Source organism: Sciurus vulgaris (assembly GCF_902686455.1).
Source record: "Sciurus vulgaris genome assembly, chromosome: 1".
Classification (NCBI taxonomy): domain Eukaryota; kingdom Metazoa; phylum Chordata; class Mammalia; order Rodentia; family Sciuridae; genus Sciurus; species Sciurus vulgaris.
Window position 1 is genome coordinate 14,508,834 of NC_136461.1, and position 22,349 is coordinate 14,531,182.

The 22,349-nt window shown below is 35.1% G+C and overlaps 1 protein-coding gene across 36 annotated transcripts in view; it reads right to left on the reverse strand.

Moving 5' to 3' along the window:
• The window catches only part of EIF4G3 (eukaryotic translation initiation factor 4 gamma 3), a 283,828-nt gene that overhangs the window by 90,628 nt on the left and 170,851 nt on the right, over nucleotides 1–22,349 (reverse strand). For 28 of the 36 annotated variants that reach the window (XM_079100300.1, XM_079100311.1, XM_079100303.1 and 25 more), the window contains 4 exons: nucleotides 22,176–22,273; nucleotides 20,208–20,330; nucleotides 6,554–6,662; nucleotides 215–1,054 (listed from right to left, as the gene is read on the reverse strand). In XM_079100300.1, coding sequence (XP_078956426.1) covers nucleotides 215–1,054; nucleotides 6,554–6,662; nucleotides 20,208–20,330; nucleotides 22,176–22,273 — 1,170 coding nt within the window. The remainder of the gene's footprint in view (nucleotides 1–214; nucleotides 1,055–6,553; nucleotides 6,663–20,207; nucleotides 20,331–22,175; nucleotides 22,274–22,349) is intronic. The other 8 variants (XM_079100313.1, XM_079100308.1, XM_079100299.1 and 5 more) reach the window with 1 other exon arrangement.

Sequence of the window (22,349 nt, forward strand, 5' to 3'; positions counted from 1 at the left end):
GGAAATTCTCATTTGCATTTTTAGACAATGGAAGTAACTCTTTTGCAGGCTGTACTAAAACACAAACACACCACTGAAGAAACCAGACTAGGAATTTCAGCATTCATTCGATGTTTCTGGAAGTCAAGGAAAGCAGCCAATTAAAAAATAACTCAAACACTGCCTCTTCTTCATGTTCAGCAAGCACAAGATTATTAATGGTAGAACAGCTTACCTGGGGTAGGACTCTTTGTTGAATTTAAGTTCTGAGAATCTGTAATTTCTTCTGTTTGCCCATCTGCTTCTACCTCTACTTTGTTTGGAATTTCTTTTGAATCTTCACTAAGGCATGTTCTTACACTTTCTTCCTCTTCTAAGACTCTCTGGCCTGCAGTGAGAGTGCTTGGAGTAGTCACAGCAGAGGCAGCAGCAGGAACAATGACAGGAGGGGGAGGGGGAGAAGTTGGAGGAGCTGGAGGAGCAGGAGAAAATGAAGGAACTGTGGAAGGGGTGATGGGAGCTGGAATACACTCCACTTTCATTTCTTCTGGGGGATTTTCCAGAATCTCCAATTCAAGAGTCAATGGTAATACTTCCTGTTTTACTATTTCCACAGTGCTCTCTGTGGCTGGTAACTTTTCACTAATTCCATTCATTTCATTAATTAGGTTAGCACTAGAAATCAGTGGAATATCATTAGATACTACACTACAGGGTTTCTTGCATATATTATTGTCAATTTCATCTGTTGGTGATGGGTCTGATGTTTCTGTGCAAGATGTAGGGCTGGGAGTGAGAACTGTATCTTCTTTTGAGGAAGGGAGTTCACATCTGTCATCTAAAGCAGTGGTGAATATTGGTTGGCTACTAAGAACAGCAGAAGTGGGGGAAGCAACTGTACTTCGAGCAACTGAAGAAACGGTGGTAGGTGATGGAGGCAGAGGATGCTCTGGTATGGATTCTATGATGGTAGTCTCTGCTGTCTGGCCTGCTTGTTCCTTCTTCTCCCCACTAAGGACTAGCCTAAGGACGGGGGAAGGAGACTTTAACACTGGCTCTGGTTTTGGCTTCTCTTCTGGAGAAGAAAAAAAATAAAAAAGTTTTAAGAACAATTTTTGGACCAAAGACTATACTGTATTGTCTTAGGTCAATTTTTTTCATCTCTTAGCAAATCATCTGGCACCTCAAAAACACTGTCATATTTTTTTCTAGTTATACCCACTATTACATGATCTCCAATACATATAAAGTTTATTTTGGAATAAGAGAAGGAATCAACTCACCAAATAAGATTGTGTCAAGAGTACAATGGAAAAGTTCACCAAGAATGAAGCTAAACCATACTTTAAGGTAGGCAGACCTGCATCTCTATCATATCTTGCTCCCTTAGTGGACATACAGTACAAGACAAATAATCAGAAATTAAATTATAGAGACTGATGTTTCCATATATTTCAATATTTGGGGGAATCTTTAAAAAAATATGACTTGGATAATAAACTATGTTTTAAGACAAAGCATCACAGTATTATTACCAATGAAATTAAGTATGAACATAAAAAGTTTAGAAATTAACTTTTATTTCTCCCAAACTAACCAGAAATAAATGTATAAAAGTGGAAATGTACCTTGTGTCTTTATGTGTAAAATAAATCTTTAGAGAGAAAACAAAGTTAATGCTTAGATAAATAAATACTTTTCTAATGTCTGAAATATTTTGGAATAATATATAAAATATACATCTGTGTATAGACCAAGAGAGAATAAGATCAAGGAAAAAAGAGAAACTGTAAGGGTACTGAAAAATAAAAGAAATGCTAATTTAACAAAATTCCAGGTGAAATGATATGTGATTCATCCCTGAGAGGATGAAAACAAATAAGATTTAGATTGGTTTTCAGTCTTTTGCTTCCTTAGCACTATAAGAGGCTCCACTGAAAAGAGAAGATACTCAATGAATATGTTTATCAAATGCCAACAAAAGTTTTACGCACTACTGAAAGATAATCTAAACTGGAAGAGATTTTCTCCTCTATCATTCTTTTTTTTTCCTCTACAATGCTTAATGCATCAGAGTCTTTATAATAAACTGTAGTTAAGTCTGTGAAAAAGAATATGCTGTTAATCAGATAAATAGATACTAAATATTATCAGTAAGCTATTAAAGGTTAATTCATTCACTTCTACTACTTAATATCTCAGAATTCTCTTTAATTTATAGAGATAGAAATTGGCTTCTAAAATTGGACTTTGCCTATTTATTGTAGTAGTGAAATAAGATCAATAGACTCTCATAGCCAAATCCTTCTGCATAAGCTACCAGGCAAACAGACAAAAAATATTTCAGAAACAATGTCTTTAATATATATAAATACGTTCCATACACATGATTAACATAAATTTGTTGAAATATCTCTGATGGAAATAACTTCCAATTCACTGCAGTAATTGCCTCACGGATCACGGATATTATATGATATTATGAAAGCAGATCAGAAGCTGGGGGTTTAGCTCAGTAGTGAAGCGCTTGCCTAGCATGTATGAGGCCTTGGGTTCTATGACCGGTATGACCACACTCACACAAAGAAACAACAATCAAAACAAATATTAGAATAACACCCTTCATGATGGCTGAAAAACCAAGATATAATAAATTTAAAAAGAAAATAAGAAAACAGTACTTCTCACATTAACAATCTAATAAGAATGTCAATTCAAAGCTCAATTTTAGGAAACAAAGTTTCTAGTAAAAATAAACAAAACAAAAGTAGATCTAGGACTGAAAGAACTATAACACTTTTGAAAAAAATCTAGTATTAAGAAAATAAGAAGCAAAGTTTATTTCGAGAGCTTCTCTGACATAAAACTCCTTTAACTCGTTCTTTAAATACAGAAAATGGAAGCTTTAAAAACAGAAAACTGAAAGTACAACACAGAAGATGTAAATGACAAATATTTAATTTAAGCATGTGTAAAAACTTTCACTATTAAGAGTTTGGCCATCTTTAGGAACTGGTAGGGATTCCATCTTTAAGGCCTTTTCCTAAGGAAACAATTATGTAAGAGTGAGCCAAGATTATAGAATATTTAAGGCAGCACATAATAGGGGTGGAGGGAATAAACTAAATGTCAAACAATGAACAATTTATTAAATAAATGATGGCCTAGGCATATAATGGCATACTATTCAATAGTTAAAACAGGGCTTGAAAAGATTAGTTATATAAAAAGCTTATATACTTATTTTTAATTGAAAAAAGTTTTAAAAACAGGACAAAAAACTGCATGTAGAAGTAAAACCCAATTTGGTAACTTAAAAAATACTTAATACTAGTCTTTGGGTAATGAGTAGGGATTTTTTCATTTAATTTAACCATAGTTTAGATAATGAATGCATCATATTTTTAAGACAGACAAAACTGCTCCCTTTAATTCTTACATGGTGGTGGAACCAACAGTGCGCATGTCATTTAGTAGCAAAGAGAAAGTAATGCTAAGCATCCTGCAATTTGAGGGACAGTCCCATTTGACTAAGAATAAGCAGTCCTAATGGCCAACAGAGCCCAGGCTGAGGAACACTTCTGGGAGTGGTTGAATGACAGCAGAATACTACTCACGGAATATCATACAGGAGGTGCTTCCAAAAAGCACTAAGACTAAGACTACAGGCCCTCTCTAACACTTTTTTATATTAATTATCCATGCCATACTATCAAAACATTAGACTTAAGATATTTTCTCACTTAGGAAACAGCAATCATTTCAGCTGTGTTTGCACACCATCAACAACCAGGTAAAGATTTTAATTCTTTCAATGGTTTCTCTACATATCAATATGAGGCATTTCCTTGAGGTCATAAAATGGGAAACAATGTATTTCTCAGGAACCTTTGTCTTTTTATAACCATTCCAGCTGTTCATGTAAAAAACTGAGAAACCAGAAGATTAATAATGGCACCTAACATATATGAAGCACTTCTATGTGACTGGAACTAGATTAATCGCCACACATATACTATTCTCTTTAAATCCCCACCATCAGTGGGGAAACTATTATGTTCTTATTTTACAGATGAAGAAAGTGAAGGTCACATAACCATCAAACGCTCAAACCTGAGAATAACTTCAAAGCTCATGTTCTTCTAATCTGGGGGAAAAAAGTTAACGAAAATCTAATTATTTAGGTAAATCAAGCAGGAAAGAGTCTTGGGAGCTAACATGAAATTCTGCTCGCTAGTTCAAACCCTTTACTCAATGAGACTTTTGTTGCTAACTGCAGAACAGAGAAGTTTTGCAGGAGGTAAAACAATCTTTGAAAACAATCCTTGTACTCTTTTAATTTCAAAAGGAATATACACTTAAGGAAAAAGTTTAAAATGTAAGTAAAAAGAAAAAAGCTTATTTTTCTAAAAAACAGTGAGCACTTTCTATTAGTTTCAAAATTATACACATAGTTTAAAAACTGTGAAAGTTGGGTCTGTAACTTAGTGGTACAGCACTTGCCTAGCATGTGTGAGACCCTGGATTTGATCCCCAGCATTGCCAAATAAGAAAAATAACAAATTAGTAAATTAAATAAAAAGTGAAAATCTACTATGAAGCAGGTTATGACTAGAATTATGAAACAGTTACTGAGTTTTCTGGTGAACAGTTAGTACTATGAGGAAGATGACAAGTATTGGTTGCAAAGGGTTATCTACAGGTTCCTTCAAACATAGTTAATATACAAGATTTTCATTTCGAGGTAATCTGAAACATTTTCTCTAATTTGCCCTCATCTACACAATGTCACCCTGAAATGCTGATTTTGTTATTCAATTATCAACCCCACCCCCAATTCTGAACAAACCCATAAACTCTATATTTTCCTGTCTGGAAATCTAGGCCTACATATGATAAAACTAAGGATGCCATCATCTAAAAATCTTAGCATTGTTTTCCACAAAGTAACTGTAAAAGAAAGAGTACTGCCTCAGGTAGATCAGCAGTATCATCATCATTTCTTAGCAAAGCTATACAGAAAGCGTGCGAAGACATCTTAAAGTCTCATTGCATAGGAAATAGTCAGTATGTTATTCTTACTAACAAAATAATTACAATTTTGTAAAAGTATAATGAAGTAAAATTTTGAAACAAAAATTCTTCACAAAGTTTGAAATCATTACATATTTTGACTTAAAACCACCTTATCATTGGGGGATAGGGAGTTATCTTCCTCAATACCTAAAATTTATACTTCTACAAGATTGATGACATTAATATTAAAAAATTTACCTTTAAACTCCGAACAAAGCTTATAGAAGTATTTGCCAATGCAAATTTTAAAAGCGTTACAGGTTAAGGTTCATGTCCTATCTTTTGATTTAAAACTATTTTATAACAACAAACACAATGTAGGACTTGCCTATGTTCACCTCTTTTTTTAAAAAATATTAAGCTTCTCTATACTTGGGAGGGAAAAAAAACCCTTCTTTATTTTAAAATACCATATTACCTTTCCATGATGTAAAAAACAATGAAATTGTGTATTATAACATCATCTTTCAGAAGGTTTATAGCTGTGATAAATTGCAGTCTAGCCAAAAACCTTTAATATTAAATGCCTCCATTTTATGGGCCATTTCAAATTGTTTTAAAGAGTAATTTTTAGAAAGTATATTTAATAACAACCAGCAACAGCATATCAAGGTTTAGAGGAATTTATAACCCAAGAAAGCAGGTAACACATATATTATTTCCATCCATTCTAAGAATGAAGTCAGAAAGCATGCCCAAAGTTACTTTCTTCTCCCTGTGCATTCTGAGAATCAGTTCCCAATTTTAGCTACGTTAGGGTTAAAATCCAAGTAAGCACGAAAGACTCTGATATTCAGTTTTGGGCATGAGATTTTCCTTAAAGCTTTCATTTATATTCCAAAAGGCATGGTATTTATGTCAACATATGCTACTTCATGTTCAAGGTCAATGAGGGAAAGACCTTTCTATGGTTCCTACATCAGTAATAATCATGTTAATTTACTAAGCCCTTTTCATGCTAGGCATGTCCTCAAAAACTCTGTGAGGTATGCCTTCATCCTATTCTATAAGAAACTGAGATACATAAGTTAAGTGATGTCAATCAAGATCAATTAGCTAGTGCCCAATGGAGCCAGGATTTGAACAATGCTTTCTCTAATGGGGGTGAGAGTTAATAGCCCAATCTTGCAAGAAATCTTTTGTAGAAATAGTAAGTTACACAAGGACAGGCTGAATGTACAATTAAATATGTGTTGTTCTTATAAAATAATATATGCTTCGATTTATTCTCCCACCCTTGTACTTTTTTTTTTTTTAAAGTCTGAGGCATTTTAGTGTTTATGTATACATGACAGTGATGCATTAATGTAGAAAAAAATTTTTACTAATCATCCCTACTTTAGTTTCCCAAAAGTAGAACATTTTCTATCTCAAAGCTTTGTTTAAAAGTGAGTGATGAAATAGTTCTCAAATGTTTTACTTTTGAATGCTAAGGGCAATGTACTTAAGAAAAAAAGAGACTATTAGGTAAGAGGGAGGAAAACAGTCATACACAAACCTTGCTTCTGGTCGCTAGCTGCAGTGACAGGGGTGCTGGCAGCAAGATGAGCGTTGTCCACAGTCCCATAAACCACAGGGCTGTGCTCAGGGACTTGGCTGGGCAGCTGCTGGGATTTGAAGTACAAAAAAGGGTGATAATGAGCATGCGAACATAAAAACTAGCAACATGGGACCCAAGCAAGTGGGGAAGACAGAGCAGGAGGTCACAAAATTAAAAAAAAAAAAAAAAAAAAAAAAAAAAAAAAAAAAAGGGAAAGAAAAAGAAAAAAAAAAAGGAAGCAAGGAAAAAATATATATAGGTCAATTTAATAAATTTGAAAAGTACATGAGAAGACAGGGAGAAGGAGGAAAGAGGCAGTGGGAAAGGGGAAGGAAAAAAGATGATTACTATTAACCACACCAAGAAGACAGCACAACAATTATTAGTACATTTCATTCTCCAGTGTTCCTTCTAAGGACAAGCTGACTTTTCAACCTAACATCTAACATCATTTACCATCCTCCCAAAGACCAAAAGAATTTGGTCAATTTCACTACCTAGTGAAGTAGTTAATCTTCCCAAAGTAGGACAAATGAAAATATTAAGGGTTTAAACACCAGTTATTGATGGAAGAGTAGAGATTTCTGTTAATGTCCTTGTGATCATAAAGATGAAATGCAAATTGGAAAACTATCTACAAGCACTTTCTCCTTTAAATGTTTTTAGGTTCTGGGTCAAGGATGGTATCTCTTCAGAATCAGAAATCCAATTAAAATACGTGGCTTTTCAGAACTATGAGGAAACTCATTATCACTTGGCCATTGTACTGGAATGAAAGATGCCTATCAAAATCCAAGCAAGTAGGTTGAGAATATTACAGCTATTGTGCAACTTAGAGGGAACAGAATTACACAAGAAGGGACAAGGACATTCATTCTCCATCACATTCCAGCCAGGTATTTCTGGATTTGAGGGTTACACAAAGCCACAAAAGGAAGCAGTGTCTCTCCTCGGACATCTAAGGTCAGTATTTTTGGTAGTTCAATCTATACTGAATTCTACTGGTGCTATCAGAGCAGAGCTCCCTGCCCAATTCTGTATTGATTTTTGCGGGGATGGAATGAGGTAGGGAGATGAAGATGTGGGGAATCTGGTTAGACGGGGCCACTTAAAAAATAAGGATTAGTAAAAGAATATATATATTTTTAAGTCTGTAGTCTCACTTAAAAGTTCTTCAAATGGAATATAAATGAAATGTACACATGATAGATAACATTTAAGTAACAATGTTTTTTCAGAATGTATAACATGTAATTCATATTTGACTATGAATGTGAACTGTATAAATTATGAATAAAGAGGAAAATGCTATCGTTTTGCCTATTCATTAGACCATGAAAGTGCTCACACTCCATAATTACTTCTAAATGAAGACTACTAAGAGTATTCTGTCCGTAAAGAAATGAATAGTTACTACATTTCCTGGAGAAATGAATAAATATAGCACTGTGATGATCACTATACCCTGAACCCTTATTTTCAATGAAAAATTAGGAAGGTTTCACAGTTAAAAATGAAAATATAATTTTACTGGCTGAAAACAGATCTGGAAAAAAGGGAAACAGTTCATGAACTTAGCAGTTAATAAAGTTATCCAGGAAAGAAAGATTTGCAAACTGCATCAATGACCTAAAAAAAGAAGAAAATATTAACTACTCCAATTGCCTGGGAAATTAATAACCAAAATGTAAGTCAACAAAATGACATCCTTAGATCAAATGAATGTTCATAACCATAAAATGCTACTTATACCTATAAATTTGTATAGACCTGAGCACTTTTCAATATAAAATAGCTTGAATCATATAAAAGATATAACTACCAGACATCCTTACATTAACAAAGTCCTTGGAAGGATTTATGTATAATAAAGAGTGATAAAAAAGGACTGAGATAATGTGTTCATTAAGTAATAGCTCCAAATCCAGCAACATTCTGGGGAAGTACTACTCAAGTGTCCTGAATTATAAAATGAAAAGAAATTAAAGATCCTAGAGTTTCTTCAACTTTTTCCAACTTTAACATTCTCTATATCTCTGACATTACCTAGAAACTGAGAACATGTTAACATATAATTAAACAATCTTATTCTGGATTAATTTTAATTTAGGATAATCTCAAATATTAGCTAACCCTCAAATCTCACCTATTCTCTCTTAATGAAGTTACTCAACTATAAACGGTCCTTATATTTCCAAACCACATAAAGTCAACTATTTTATCTAATTAATAAGTCATAAAAATCAGGAAACACCTTAATACTGTAACTGAAAATATCACATACTATGGTATAAGTATCTTGATTGACATAAAGAAATTAAGCTACACTGTTGAGAATATATTCAAGGGATTCCAAAACCACTGTATTTCAGTCACATTCATTATTGCTGGGAATTAAAATTTCTAAAAATAATTCCTAAAGGGCAATCAGTAACAAAACAAAATTATTCAACTCCTAACAGTATCTAAGAAATGAACTTCCTTTATAAATTCTAGCTGAGAACCAACTCTAATGAAGATTTATATATTAAAGCACTGGTCTCAAGGGCAATGGATAGGCTGGGCCCAGATACTGGAAGAATTCATTCCTTTTTTAAAAACACAATATTTAGCTACTAGGTAAAATATGAACAAAATTTGCAACTATTACTTAAAATACTTCTTTGTACAATTTTAAATTAATTCTTCTTTATATAGCAGCCCACACCGTTTCTGCAGAAAAGGGTCACTTTCCATTGCTTTCTGTTTTAACTATGTAGATGACAGGATATTCAAGTACACAGTCAGCAATTATGGAGGTGACATGTCTGTTTTTGTACTATCCACAAGATAAGCAGTTTCTACATTTTTTAACATTGGGATTGTGAGGGGGAAGCAAGAGGAAAACAATGTCTTGACACTTGAAAATTATATAAAGTCAGTGTTCACAAATATTTTGTTGAAATACACTTGCTCATTCATTTAGATATTATGAATGGCTACTTCTGTGCTGTAATGGCACAGGAGAGTAGTGCTGAAAGAGACAATATGGTTACAAAGCTTAAAATATTTACTATCTGGTATATTACAGAAAACATGTGCTGACCTATATACAATGAGAGAAAGTCAGAGACCACAAATTGCTACAAAATAAAAAAAAGCTAATGTAATTTATTGCTAATCTAAGAGGCTACTTCAGTGTTTCATATTCTATAATTAAAGGTATAACTTTTTTACAAAGTACCATTCAGTAACTTTAATATCATCCTTGTATAAAATACCTCATGTATTTAATGTCTATAAATCCAGAGGATAAGCAAGTATAAAGTACACACAAACAGAAAACAAGTACAGCATCCGCTGAAGATCAAAAAGAAAAATAACAACATACTTAGTGACAACAGAAAAAAGGACCAAAACATGCTTCTCTCCTAAGTGGCAGAGAATCACCCACACTCAATCATTGCGCAGGGGTGCGTGTGGTATGGGTGTTCCTCCTGGTACTTACCATGTGTAAGAATACGTGGTAATCTATATCATATACAAGAATACCTTGAGGATCTACTCGTGACTCAGACAAAATTTTTAGCTTCATGGACCAAAGGGAACAGATATTAAAGGGTAAACCACAAAATTAATCATTTAATTACAATAGTAGTAACACTGCAAGAACACAGAGCTGACACAGACCCTGAGTCCTGACTGTATATGTATGAGGACGTGTGTGTATGTGTGTGTGCTATGGGGGATTAAATCCTGGGCCTTGCATGTGGTACACAGCACCTTGACACTGAGCTATAGCCCCAGCTATTTTTAATTTTTATTTTGGGGCAGGGTCTCACTAAGTTGCCTAGGCTGGCTTTGAACTGTTTCCCTCAGCCTCCCCAGCAGCTGGGATTACAGGTGTGCACCAATGCACCTGTCTGCAGCATTTAGGATGAGTTTTAAATAGTCAATGTGGATTCAGGCATAGGGAAGGCATGTGGCAAGAAGTGTAGGAAGATGCATTTCAGGCAGAGGGAAAGGCCAATACAAAGTCTCTAAAAGGAAGAGTATTATGTGATCAACAAAGTTGAGTGAGAAGGCAAGAGGAATACCAGAGGGATTAGTGAGCATGGTATAAAACGAGACAGCAGGAGTCAGAAGAGATAGGGTCTTACAGGCCACACCGTTTTTTTTTTTTTTTTTTTTTTTTTTTTTCAGTCTTTCATCTTCATAGCAACTCTAAGCCAGGCACAGGTTATTTACTTATTTATTTATTTCCAGGCATTGAACCCAGGGATGACCAATCACTGAGCCACATTCCCAGCCCCTACTTGATATTTTATTTAGAGACAGGGTTCTGTTGAGTTGTTTAGGGCTTCACTAAGGTGCTGAGGCTGGCTCTGAACTTGCAAACCTTCTGGCACAGCCTTCTGAACCTCTGGGATTACAGGTGTGCACCACTGTGCATGGCCTGGGCACAGATTTTAAGGTGGCAGTGTGACATATTAAGAATTATGTTTTTAAAAGTTAATTCTGACTACTCATGTGGGATGAACTGGAGGGAAGGTAGAATAGTTCCAAGGATACAATTTATAAGGTTACTGAAGCAGCCCAAGGGAAAAAAATTTGGTGGTAATAGGTAAATGTGAAAAATTTTATTGAAATACAGAAGGTAAAATGATAAGAGTTCATAACTGATTATGTGATTGATATGGAATGGAGGGGAATCAATGATGAACAGAGGAGTAAAAAGAAAGACATTAGGTTTCTAGTTCCTGAGAAACCTAGTGTGTTAGTCACTGAGACAGGGAACACTGGAGGTGACAAATGGGGTCAAGGGATAGGGGTAAGGAAGACCATGAATTCAAGCTTTGTGTATGAAATGCTTGTGAAGCCACCTGAGTGTAGAGATCAGGTTGAAAACTGGGTGTATAACTTGAAGATCCAAAGAGTTATCATACCTAGCAATATATGGATACATGATGAATACCTTAACAAATGGGTAATAATGCACGCTGAACAATGACCACAGCAGTAATGTAATAGTAATCATGAGTGACACAATAAATACCATGTCAGGGTCACAGAATGTAAGAATTGGAATAGGCATCAACCACAAAGATTAGTTTTTTATTTCTACACTTTTTCCAAGAAACTACCAGTTCTATTAGAAAATCTTGAGTGACATGAACTCACTATATCCAGTGGTGGAGTTCATGTCACATTTAGAAAATTTTAAATATTTTAAGTTTGTTTAAGTGTTTTCACCTATTGATCTTAATTGTTAGGTGTGAAATGAAAATCTTGTCCTCTCTATAGAAAAGTGTTTCACACATTTTAAATCGATCATAATAAGTCCATAAGCTCAGTGCCTAGAGTTATGCTTAAAAAAAATAAAGTGCTTCTTGTATCTGGGGAGCAAACATTCTAATGATGGAGATAGGAGACAAATGAGAAAATAAGCACATGTGTTGGGCAGAGGCTAATGTTATGAATAAAATTAAGAGTATGGGGATGTCATTATACGGTGGTCAAAGAGAGCCTTCTTGAAGAACAGTCACCTAAAAAGAGGCAGGTTTGTATTCCAGATGGAAGAACAGTAAGAGCAAAAGCCCTGTGGCAGAAGTAAGCTGGGGAAGGTGGAAAGGCAGGGAGTTCAACAGAGATGCAGTGTGAAGAAGACAGTGAGAGTGTAGAGAGATGCCAATGTGGTACATGACCTTGTACAGATCTCTAAAACTGTATGGATATGAACTTTTGTATGTTTGAATCAGCAGTGGAGAGATGCTGGATAATTTTCAAATAGGAAGGAATGGGATCTGATCTGTGCTTTAAAAAGATCACTCACTCTGGCTGTTGTGGAAAGAATGGACAAAAAGAGGCAAGACAGAGGAGATGATAAGGAAGTTCCTGTGGTACAGGGGAGAGGCCAAAGTGGTTCAGACAACAACAGTGGCAGAGAGGTGGTAAGAATAAGTGGATAGAACTTGCAGAAACAATGGTTGTGGGGTGTGAGAGAAAGATGATTTAAAGTTGACTCTTAGGACTGGCGCAATGGTGCTTGCCTGTACTTCAAGCAACTCAGAGGCTAAGGCAAGAGGACTGTCAAGTTCAAGGTCACATTCAGCAACTTTTAAGTTTTCCTTTTAAGAGTTTTTTTAAGTTTTTCTTTTAAGAGTTCCTCAACAACTGAACAAGATCCTGACTCAAAAGAAAAATGGCTAGGGACATAGCTCAGTGAGCTCCCCTAAGTCCATTCCCCAAGTATCGCCCCCTCCACTACCTCCCCCACCTCCCCCAAGAAGAAGACTGCTAGCAACTAGGGTAGCTATAGTATAATTTACCAAAAACAGGAAAACAAGGTATAAGTGTACCAAACACCTGTAGTTTGTAACACAGGGGTCACAAACTCAAATTCCTTTATACAGTAACAGATGACCTAACTGTGTGAAGCAAAAGGTAATCATATAATAACAGGACAATATAACAAACTAGAGAATGTTTGCTCAGGCTAAAAGGATTGATGAAATGTTTTCCTTTAAACACTGACCTGACAAAACAATATACAGTCCTCTTTGACAAGAAAAAGGTGCCATGGTGTCAGAAAGATTAAAAAGTTTTGAGTTAACTAGAAATATGTAAGAATATTATTTTAAGGTACCTAAGGGGAAGGGAGAAATGAAACAAAGAAGCAATCAAAAACTGTAGAAGCAAGAATAATATGCATGGAATTCTAATTCTCTATACATTTAAATGTATTATAAACTATAGATTTGCTATGGTTTGAGTGTTTCCCAGGATTTCATGTGTTGAAATTTAAACCCCACTGTGAGGTATTAGAAGAGGATGGAAATGTTTTCCAATTAGGGTAAGTACAGGAAGGTTCTCTGGGAGACAATTAGGATGAGATAAGATCATTAGCATGAAGTTTCCATGACTGAATCCTGGTGGCCATATAAGAAAGGGAGAGAGACCAGAAGAGACACAGACACACACACACATTCCCTGTCTCTTGCCTTGTGATGCCTTTTACCACACCTCAGGTCTCTGCCCGCAAGACCAGATGCAGCCCTCGACCTTGGGACCTCCAGAATCATGAGCCAAAATAAACCTCTCTTCAGGTCACCCTGTCTGTGTTATTGGTAGCAGAAAACAGAATAATACAGTTTTTAAGACAGTACAGAAATTAAATTAAAACAGATTAACAGAAAAGTCCATAAACAGATATGTATAATTCAGTAAATGATTAAAATAACATCTCAAAATAAAGAGCAATGACAAACTATTCAATAAATACTGAAATAAGAAAAAAGCCATTGTACAATCCATACTTCATTGTATATATCAAAATTAACTATTAATCAAAAATAAGGTGAATGTAAAATAACCAAAACTTTTCATCTAGAGTGGGAAAGTCTTTCAAACTATAAGCCCCCAAACATAAGCAACTGAATATGGAAATTTGTGAATGTAAACACTTTAAAAACTTCTGTGACTGAGGTACTATTAACAAAAGTTAAAACACAATTATTAAACAAGAAAAATGTTAACATATTGCTAAGTTTTGAATGTGCACTGTGAAGTTCACTGTTGCAGACTTAATTCCCAATGCAACAGCGTTCGAAGCGGGGCCTAACAAGAGGCGCCTGCAGTTGAGGGCTTTGCTCTCAGGAATGCATTTTTTGACACTGCAGGAGTGGATTATCCCAAGAACAGACTCACTGTAAGAGGGAGCCACGCCCTTTCTCGTTCTGCTTTCTCACCCTCTTGCCTTCTGCTATGGCATGACATAGCAGGAAGGCCCTATTCAAAGGCTAATGCCCTGTTCTTGGACATCCCAACCTCCAGAACCATGAGTGAAACAAACTTCTATTGTTCATTAATTATCTAGTCTATGATATTCTGTTATAGTGGCACAAAAAAAAAAGAAAAATCATAAACATATGTCAAAGGGATTTCTTTAACGTATAGAATACTTACAAATTGGATAGACAAAAATTACCTAAAAGAAATGTGTACCAAAGAAATAGATACCTTCATATACACACACAAATAACCAGTAAACATCAAAAACTTATCTTCACAAATCAATAAAAATGATTTGGGATTATTTTTAATCTGTCACGAGAAGCAAAACTAGACAAAGAAGTATTCTTTTGCACTACTGTTAAAAGATAAACCAATAAATGTCTACAGGGTAAGAAATACAACAACCAAAAACTAGGAACACATTGTTTATCACAGTATTGTTAATATTAGTGACAAACAAGAAGCAATATGAAGTCCTATCAATTAAACGATGGTATATCCAAACAAAGTAATGGCAGATAGCTATTAAAAATTTTAACAATTTCTTATACACACGGGTCTGGAAAAACAAAATTATCATATACCTATAATCAAATATGAGCATTTATGAATGATCACTGAGAAAATGCTACTTATAAAATGGCTTGTATGAACTCCAATAAATAATATGCACTGAAAGATGCCTGGAAGGAAATGTACCCCCAAATTAACAAAGCTTAATGCTCAGTAATAGGATATACGGTGACAAATTCCTTCTTTACTATTTGCTTTAGAGCTTTACTATTCTTTTCAATGAAAATATCATTTGTACACATTTAAAAAATTAAGTTTTCATCTTGAGAATATATTTTAAATGATGAAAGACTGAACCAGATAGATTCCTAGGATTCCTTACAAGACTTTTCATAATCCCTGACAAATGTGAATACCATAGTTGTTGGAGGATGAGAGTCTCCAAATCACTGTTTAATGTGTGGCTGAAAGTGGGCAGTAAAAATAGGAACTGTTACACAGACAACAATGATTCCAACACAGAGTGTCAAAGCGAAGTCAGACCACAATAAAAGCAAAGACTATCAGATACTTTAAGCAACTATGAGAAAACATAGTTCATTTAAGAGGGAAAACATAAATTTCAGTTTGATTAATGGTCTCACAGTGAATTTTTATTGGAATGCCCAAAAAACTTAAAAACGTACTTGCACCTCTAACTTCCACAAAAGAATAATATAAGGAATCTCAAAAGTGACCTTAAGTCAAATTCTGATTTCCCAATTCCTTTAGCAAATTCCCACTGGAGAATCTTAATAAAAAACTGGACCATTTTTTTAAAAAACCCATGGGAAACAAACCTGACGAACCCTGTTCCACAACTCTAAGTAGGAAACACTGACTGACCATACAATTCCATTTAAACTAAAAACCAGTTTAACAAGCAAAGGTCTCTCTCTATTCACCATGACATCACAGGTAAAAACACTGAGAGAATTCACCCCAGCTTTGATTCTATAAACTTTATAAGGTTTTCATTTTAATGAAAAAGTACCATTTTTAAATCAAGGAAGGTTATTAATGCTCAATTAAGAAAAGCGTGATTTAATAAAATAACCATTATCTTATTGCAGTCAATGCTACAAACCATACCTATATGTTTCAGGGAAGAGAATGGTATTAATTCACCAGTGCTTACGACTGAGATGACAGAATGGCATGTTAAAAATTAAGACTGGACTTGTTATATATTGTATCACCTTCAACTTCTGTATGCAGGAACTCACCTCCTTACTGCACACATGTACTTATGAGTACTATTTACCTATGCTTTCAACCTATCTTTAAGAAACTAATATTGCTGAACCATGAAATGAACTAATTAACAAATTGTCACAGAGGTTAAGGCTTCCAGATATCAAGTGTAAAAGCAGCTCTTCAGAAGACTACAAATAACCTGCTGACAGGAGAGGCTATATCTCCTAAGATATGAAAGCAATCAATAGTTTTCAACCTCTTCTCTGCACAGGGCCCCTCCCCAAGTTATCACTGTATTTTACTACAAGGGAAATTCTGAAAATAAATAAATAAATAAATAGATTGAAAAAGAAAAAAGAAGGATGAGAAAGAAAAAGAAAAAAGGAAGATAGGAAAAAGAAAAGTGTCAACTTAATTAAAAAAAAAAAAAAAATGTAATGACTTCGCTATACCACTGATTCCTAACAGTCCACAGACTATCAGCAAGCTGGCACTCTTCTTCCTACAGGAATACTCCTTGTACCTTGTTGACCTCAGCCACAGCTGAGGGATTTGTTGCTGAAAAAAAAAAAAAAGTGACAATTTTTCCCCTTTTATCCAGAGATAAAAGGAAACCAAAGCTTATTTAGCAAAATCTTTCATTTTACATGTGAAAAAAATTAGGGCTTAAGGGTTTACTCTTCTCATCAAAGGTCATGAATATAAGAGACAGAGTGGAGACCAGCACCAAGTATTCTACCTTCCCTGGTAACACCTATGTCGACGCATTAGGATCGTCTGTAAGGGTCCGTGTATACACATAAGCATATTTTATACACAGCTGAGTTATAAAAATCTCTAAGAGTTATCCCGTGGACAAATTTAAAATTTATGAAGGGACAGTTTCAAATTCCATCTGCTGCTTCTTAGGGCAAAAACAGCAGCAGCAAAAAATGTGTTTGTCCTTTCCTTTCTCCTCATAAACCCAACACAGTTTGCCAATGAACTCGTAGCTTGCACCATGAACGTGTTTAGTTCCTGCCTCAGCTTCCACCTTTAGGTCAGACCTAAGTTATGTGAAACCAGTCACACCCTTTCAGCTTTGCCTACTTAAAACTTTCCTTTGTGTCTGCTCGTGATATAGGCTACTTACTTCTCATCTCACAGATTGAAAATTTAACATGACCATGATAAAACCTACTAGCTAACACCAGGGTAAATTAGTTTCACCTTCAAGAGTGTTTTCTCCAAACCTCAACCACTGTGGGAAGCCTAAGGGAGAACACCCATGGAGCTTAACAAAGGCATGAGCTCACAGGTCTTTCTTATTTTATCCCTCTCCCCCAGCTGGCTGAGCTCCCTAATGCCTCTAGGCTTCCCACTGACCTCTTGACAAGAACAATAACCTCCAACGGAGAAAAAAAAAAAAATTTTTTTTTTCCTCTCCACATATTTTGGTTTACTTTCCTCATTGTGTCTTACCTGACCAACACACCCAAACTTAATAATATCACAACAGCTTGGGAGCTTGCTGAAATCAAACTCACCATGCCCTTCAACAAACATCCCCCTGTGCACCCCCATTATGTCAGTATGCTCTAAACCCAGGCAAGGGAGCTTGAAAAGCTGCCTCTGTGTCTCCTCTCTCCCCTCCACCCTCTGCACTATTTCACCTGTAACACCATTAATGGGACTCTCTGTGGTAGGACACTTTTGAGTCTGTGCTGTAATTCCGCCTCTCTTGGTCTATTCTGTGTTTTCATAACTCTGTACAGAAAGCACAGGAAGACCAGTCAGGTATTAGTAACAGGTTCTCTTTCTCCCTTGAGGAGACTGGGATTAACCCTGTGATAGGAAAGCAAACTGTAAGTACTCTTCAGTGCTAAGTTTTGATGCAGAGGGCTGTCCTTTCAGCAGTGACCTGGTTCAGGAGCTATGGCATTGTGCTGAAATTAGTCCCCTCAGGCTAAATCTATTTGATTTCCTTTGGCTGTCACTGTGCTATTTGTTAATGGAATTAGTTGCCAATACAGTGTTTTTGTTAAACATATCAAAGGATTTCTAGTTTCTTTTGAAACAATGGATCAACAATTCTATAAAATATAACAATCAGGAAGGAATGACCATTTTCCTTAACCAGGTTTGCCCTCTCTCACCATGTGTATCCCTTTCTATGATTTTCCTGAAAATGAGGTCATTATCAGATATCATAGTGCTTATGCTGTTGTGTTAAGAGGAAAAAAGATATATTTCTAGTACATATCTGTGTTAAAAAGCTATTCCTGACTTACATGAATTTCATGCACTTGAAAAGATGATGGATTTACAAAGTGTGGATTTAAATGCAAATCATCTACTAAACTTATGTTTCATAGAAGATACTACAATTCTCAAAGAGAATTATCTACATCACTATTATTGACTAAGGACCCTTCTCAGTCAAAAGCATACATTCAATGTACTTTATGATTACTGATACACATATGCTCGTGTTTAGGCCCACGGACCCTGGAGAAAGACAAAGTAAAAGCATTTCTGTAGCTAAGGACAGAGGAATAATCAGAAGAGGATAGGATCAAGCTTGGAAGAATAAAAGGAAAACAAACAAACCCGTACTTCATAAGGAATTTAAATGCAAAAAGATAAATGCATGTTCAAGTTGAGAATTTAAATACTATCAACACAGGGTGTCAACCATACTTCTTGACAGTATATTTTAATTAATGTTTGAAAATACAGACTAAAATGTGACTGCCCTGATTGCAAATTTTTGCCATAGAACACTGCCACATAATAGAGCACCTAAGTAAATAATTTCAATTTGGAAATTCTGTCTTATGCTTACTTCCAAACTTTCTTAGTCAATCAGATTTGAAGTACTGCTGAGGGAAAAATGGGGGATAGTATAGAATTCCAGAACAGTCATTTATATGACCTTATACCTCACTTATCTAGACAGACACTATTATACTCATCTGGATAATGGAAGACAGATAATCATCAGTCAGAAACTATCAATATTTCCAAGTAAAAACACATCATTAACAAAGGACCTAATTACAGGACAACTCAAATTCACACATTTTCAAGGGATTTAAAAACTTTGACATCTGTGAGCTCAATATTTAAGAACATTTTTAAACTTATACTACTAAAATCAAGACAACAGTTTGTTATTCTAAAATGTCTTATATTAGAGAATCTGTATCACTTGTCTATAAACCAGACTCTATGGACTCTCATCAGCCATAAAAGGGAAAAGCAGGTTGCTCCCTAATAACTCCTTAATAACTTTGCTTTTATCTGTTTCTATATGCTGGGCTCAAACTTTAGATAATTCTAAAGATTTGAAAATCATGAATTCTGAATAGTTTATCAAAATTTAAAGTGACCCACTAATGAAACCTCAGATTTGGGGAATGACATTCTCTATTACAAATTTGCAGCTTACTAAATTCCAGCTCCTCCTACAATGTCTTGATTTCTAAAAATAAGAAAGCGAATCCTTAGGAGACCATGATAACCACATTCACCAGGATGGTGCCTGAGAGAATTTACAAATAACCCTTATAAATAATTATAGACAACACTTTCCATTCAAGAAGCTGATTTATGTATTCTTCAGAGGTGAGAAGTACATCTGTTATACATCCTATTAAGCTCTGAATGACACAGGCAATCATCTTAAGCAACAACACTGTTTGGTAAAAATGTTTAAATTCTCAACCTTAATGTCTGCATTAACACAGTATGCAGCATTTAATTCCTCGGGTTCCATAGTGAAAACATAAAATACTCATTTAACGATGAGGTTTCCATAGGAATGCAGATCCTTTTAGTACCATGCAATAGTTCATTAGGAAGAGTGGCAGCAGCTGTGCTCTGAATGTGAAGACAATAATACACAGAAATATTACCAACAAAGATCTGGAGTTGTAACAACTTGCACAGAGAAACAATATGTCTGCTTAAATACCATTTAGATATTCGAGGCGACGAGACAACTGATGGAAATGGAAAGCACAAAATGTAGCTATAGACAAAAGAAGAGTTCAGTAGCATTTGGTGAACAAATAAACACCACCTACCATCAGGGCTCACTCTGCCTTACCTGAGGAGGAGTGGGTGTGGATGTGGGTCTCCCTATAGGTGGAGTGGGATTTCTGCTTCCACCTCCAGACATAATCTCCTCTGTTATGTCTTTACCTCCCTGGTTTGGATCTCGAATTCTTATCTACAAGAGTAAATAAAATGGCAAGTGAACAGATGGGTATCTATGTAGCAGATTTACAGGCATATAATGAGTTAAAGGTGTAAAAAGAGAAATCCGTCAACTATCAAATTTCATAATCATCACATCTGAAGTTACTTCAATCACAGAACCAATAAGGCCGTTCAAAAAATTCAAATCATTAGCTCTGAGAATAACTAATTAAAATAATAAGTCATAATGGAACCTAGATGGCTGACTTTCTAGGTCAAAAATGCAAAATATTTACTCATATTTACAAAACTGTCAAATTAATTTTATTTACAATGCTTAATGGTAATTCAAAGTCCACTAAACAGTTTTAATATTTAGAAATAACTATGTAAAATAAAGTGTTAAATACCCAAATGTTTCTCTAACAAAATGAAAAATGTACACATCCTGCAATATAGGAATAGAACTTACCCAGTAAATAACTTTACATACTTTGTAAGTAGGCTCACTTTAGTATTATTTTTTCCAAAGACACAGAAACATCAAAAAGGCAAATCAAGAACAGAATAGATAAAAAATTATCCTACATCTTTACAATGAAATATCAGTAAAAAGAACCTACCATACTGATATGGAATGATCATCACGATGTACTGTTTATGTGAAAAAACACTAGAGGCAGAATAGTGTGTGGTCTCATTTTAATTTTTTAAGGCTGCCTATGCTTATAAATGTCAGTAGAGAAGGTGCTATAATGAAGACAGAAAACCGGGTCGAGGCAATCCATGCTGGTACAAAGGCCCCCTCTGCTGTTCATGACCTGCATAGTTTAATTTAGGTAACTTCTTGGAGATATCTCAGAATTCACTAACAGAATCATCTGGATGTGGAACTTATAGGGGAGTGATTCTTCAAGTAAAATTTCTACATCAGCTACTTTTTCAGGTATTAAAACTTGTTTCTACTGTAGTTTTAAGTAGTTAAAACTACTTTCTTTTCCAATAACATCTTATTATTACTGCTTTCCATTTTCATTATCACTTTTATTCATTTTTCTGCATCATGAGATTATTGTTCAAGCCCAAACTGTACCATGCTGACTCCACGTTTCCAAAGCATAGTTTCTTGACTGTAGTCACACTACACTGGTGTATCCTATTTATTATGACATGTGCACAAGTATTTCTGTAACATCATTCCCACCTATTTTATCAATGTCGAGTCCCCCTTGATTATAAATGAATGAACGTCAGAGTTCCCCTTGATTATAAATGTCATTCATTTTAAAAAAGATCACAAGCCAGTCTGACAAAATGTTCTGCAATTTGCATTTTATGTCACTATACTCTAAATCTCTTGGGCACACCTTATTAGACAAAGACAAAGCCCCAGTTGCTTATTTTTAAAAGTCAGAAAACATCTAAACGCTGATTTATGCTTTTGTCTATTCCACAAAAGAGATGTGTTTTAAAAAGTTGTTGTTTTTAATATTTTGGCTCGTTTTTTTCCCTTCTGTTGGGGGAGCCGATTAGGAGTGGTAGTATAGGAGGGTCAGCATCCTAGAAGTGAGCTGATATTCCTCCCACTGAGTGACACCTCAGCCCACTAACCCTCACAGTTCTGTGGCTGGAGTCTATGCTCTCATGTACCCCACCTTGCCCGGTGAATGGTGAAAGCTGATATCAAGCAAACACTAAGTACAACTTCTCACTATCTGTCGATAAAAATAATCCTCCAGGTAGAGTTGAATGGTGGGGATTTGAGGGAAGGAAAAAAAAAAGGCACACTCTTGTAAACTGAGATAAGAATTTAGTAAAACTATTTGATAAGTGAATAGATTTTCCATTTTAAATAAGAAAAATAAAGGTATCTTACAGTCTTTTTCTCTCTTTTGGCTGGAGGGGGCTGTTGCTGTGTAGGCACTATGATAGGTGCTGACTGATAAACTGGCTGACTTGGGTAAAAAGGCGTTCCTAAAGAAATAAAAAAATAAAAAATAAAAAGAAGCATTCAGTTATTTTGTCAAACACTTTATAAGACCATCAATGA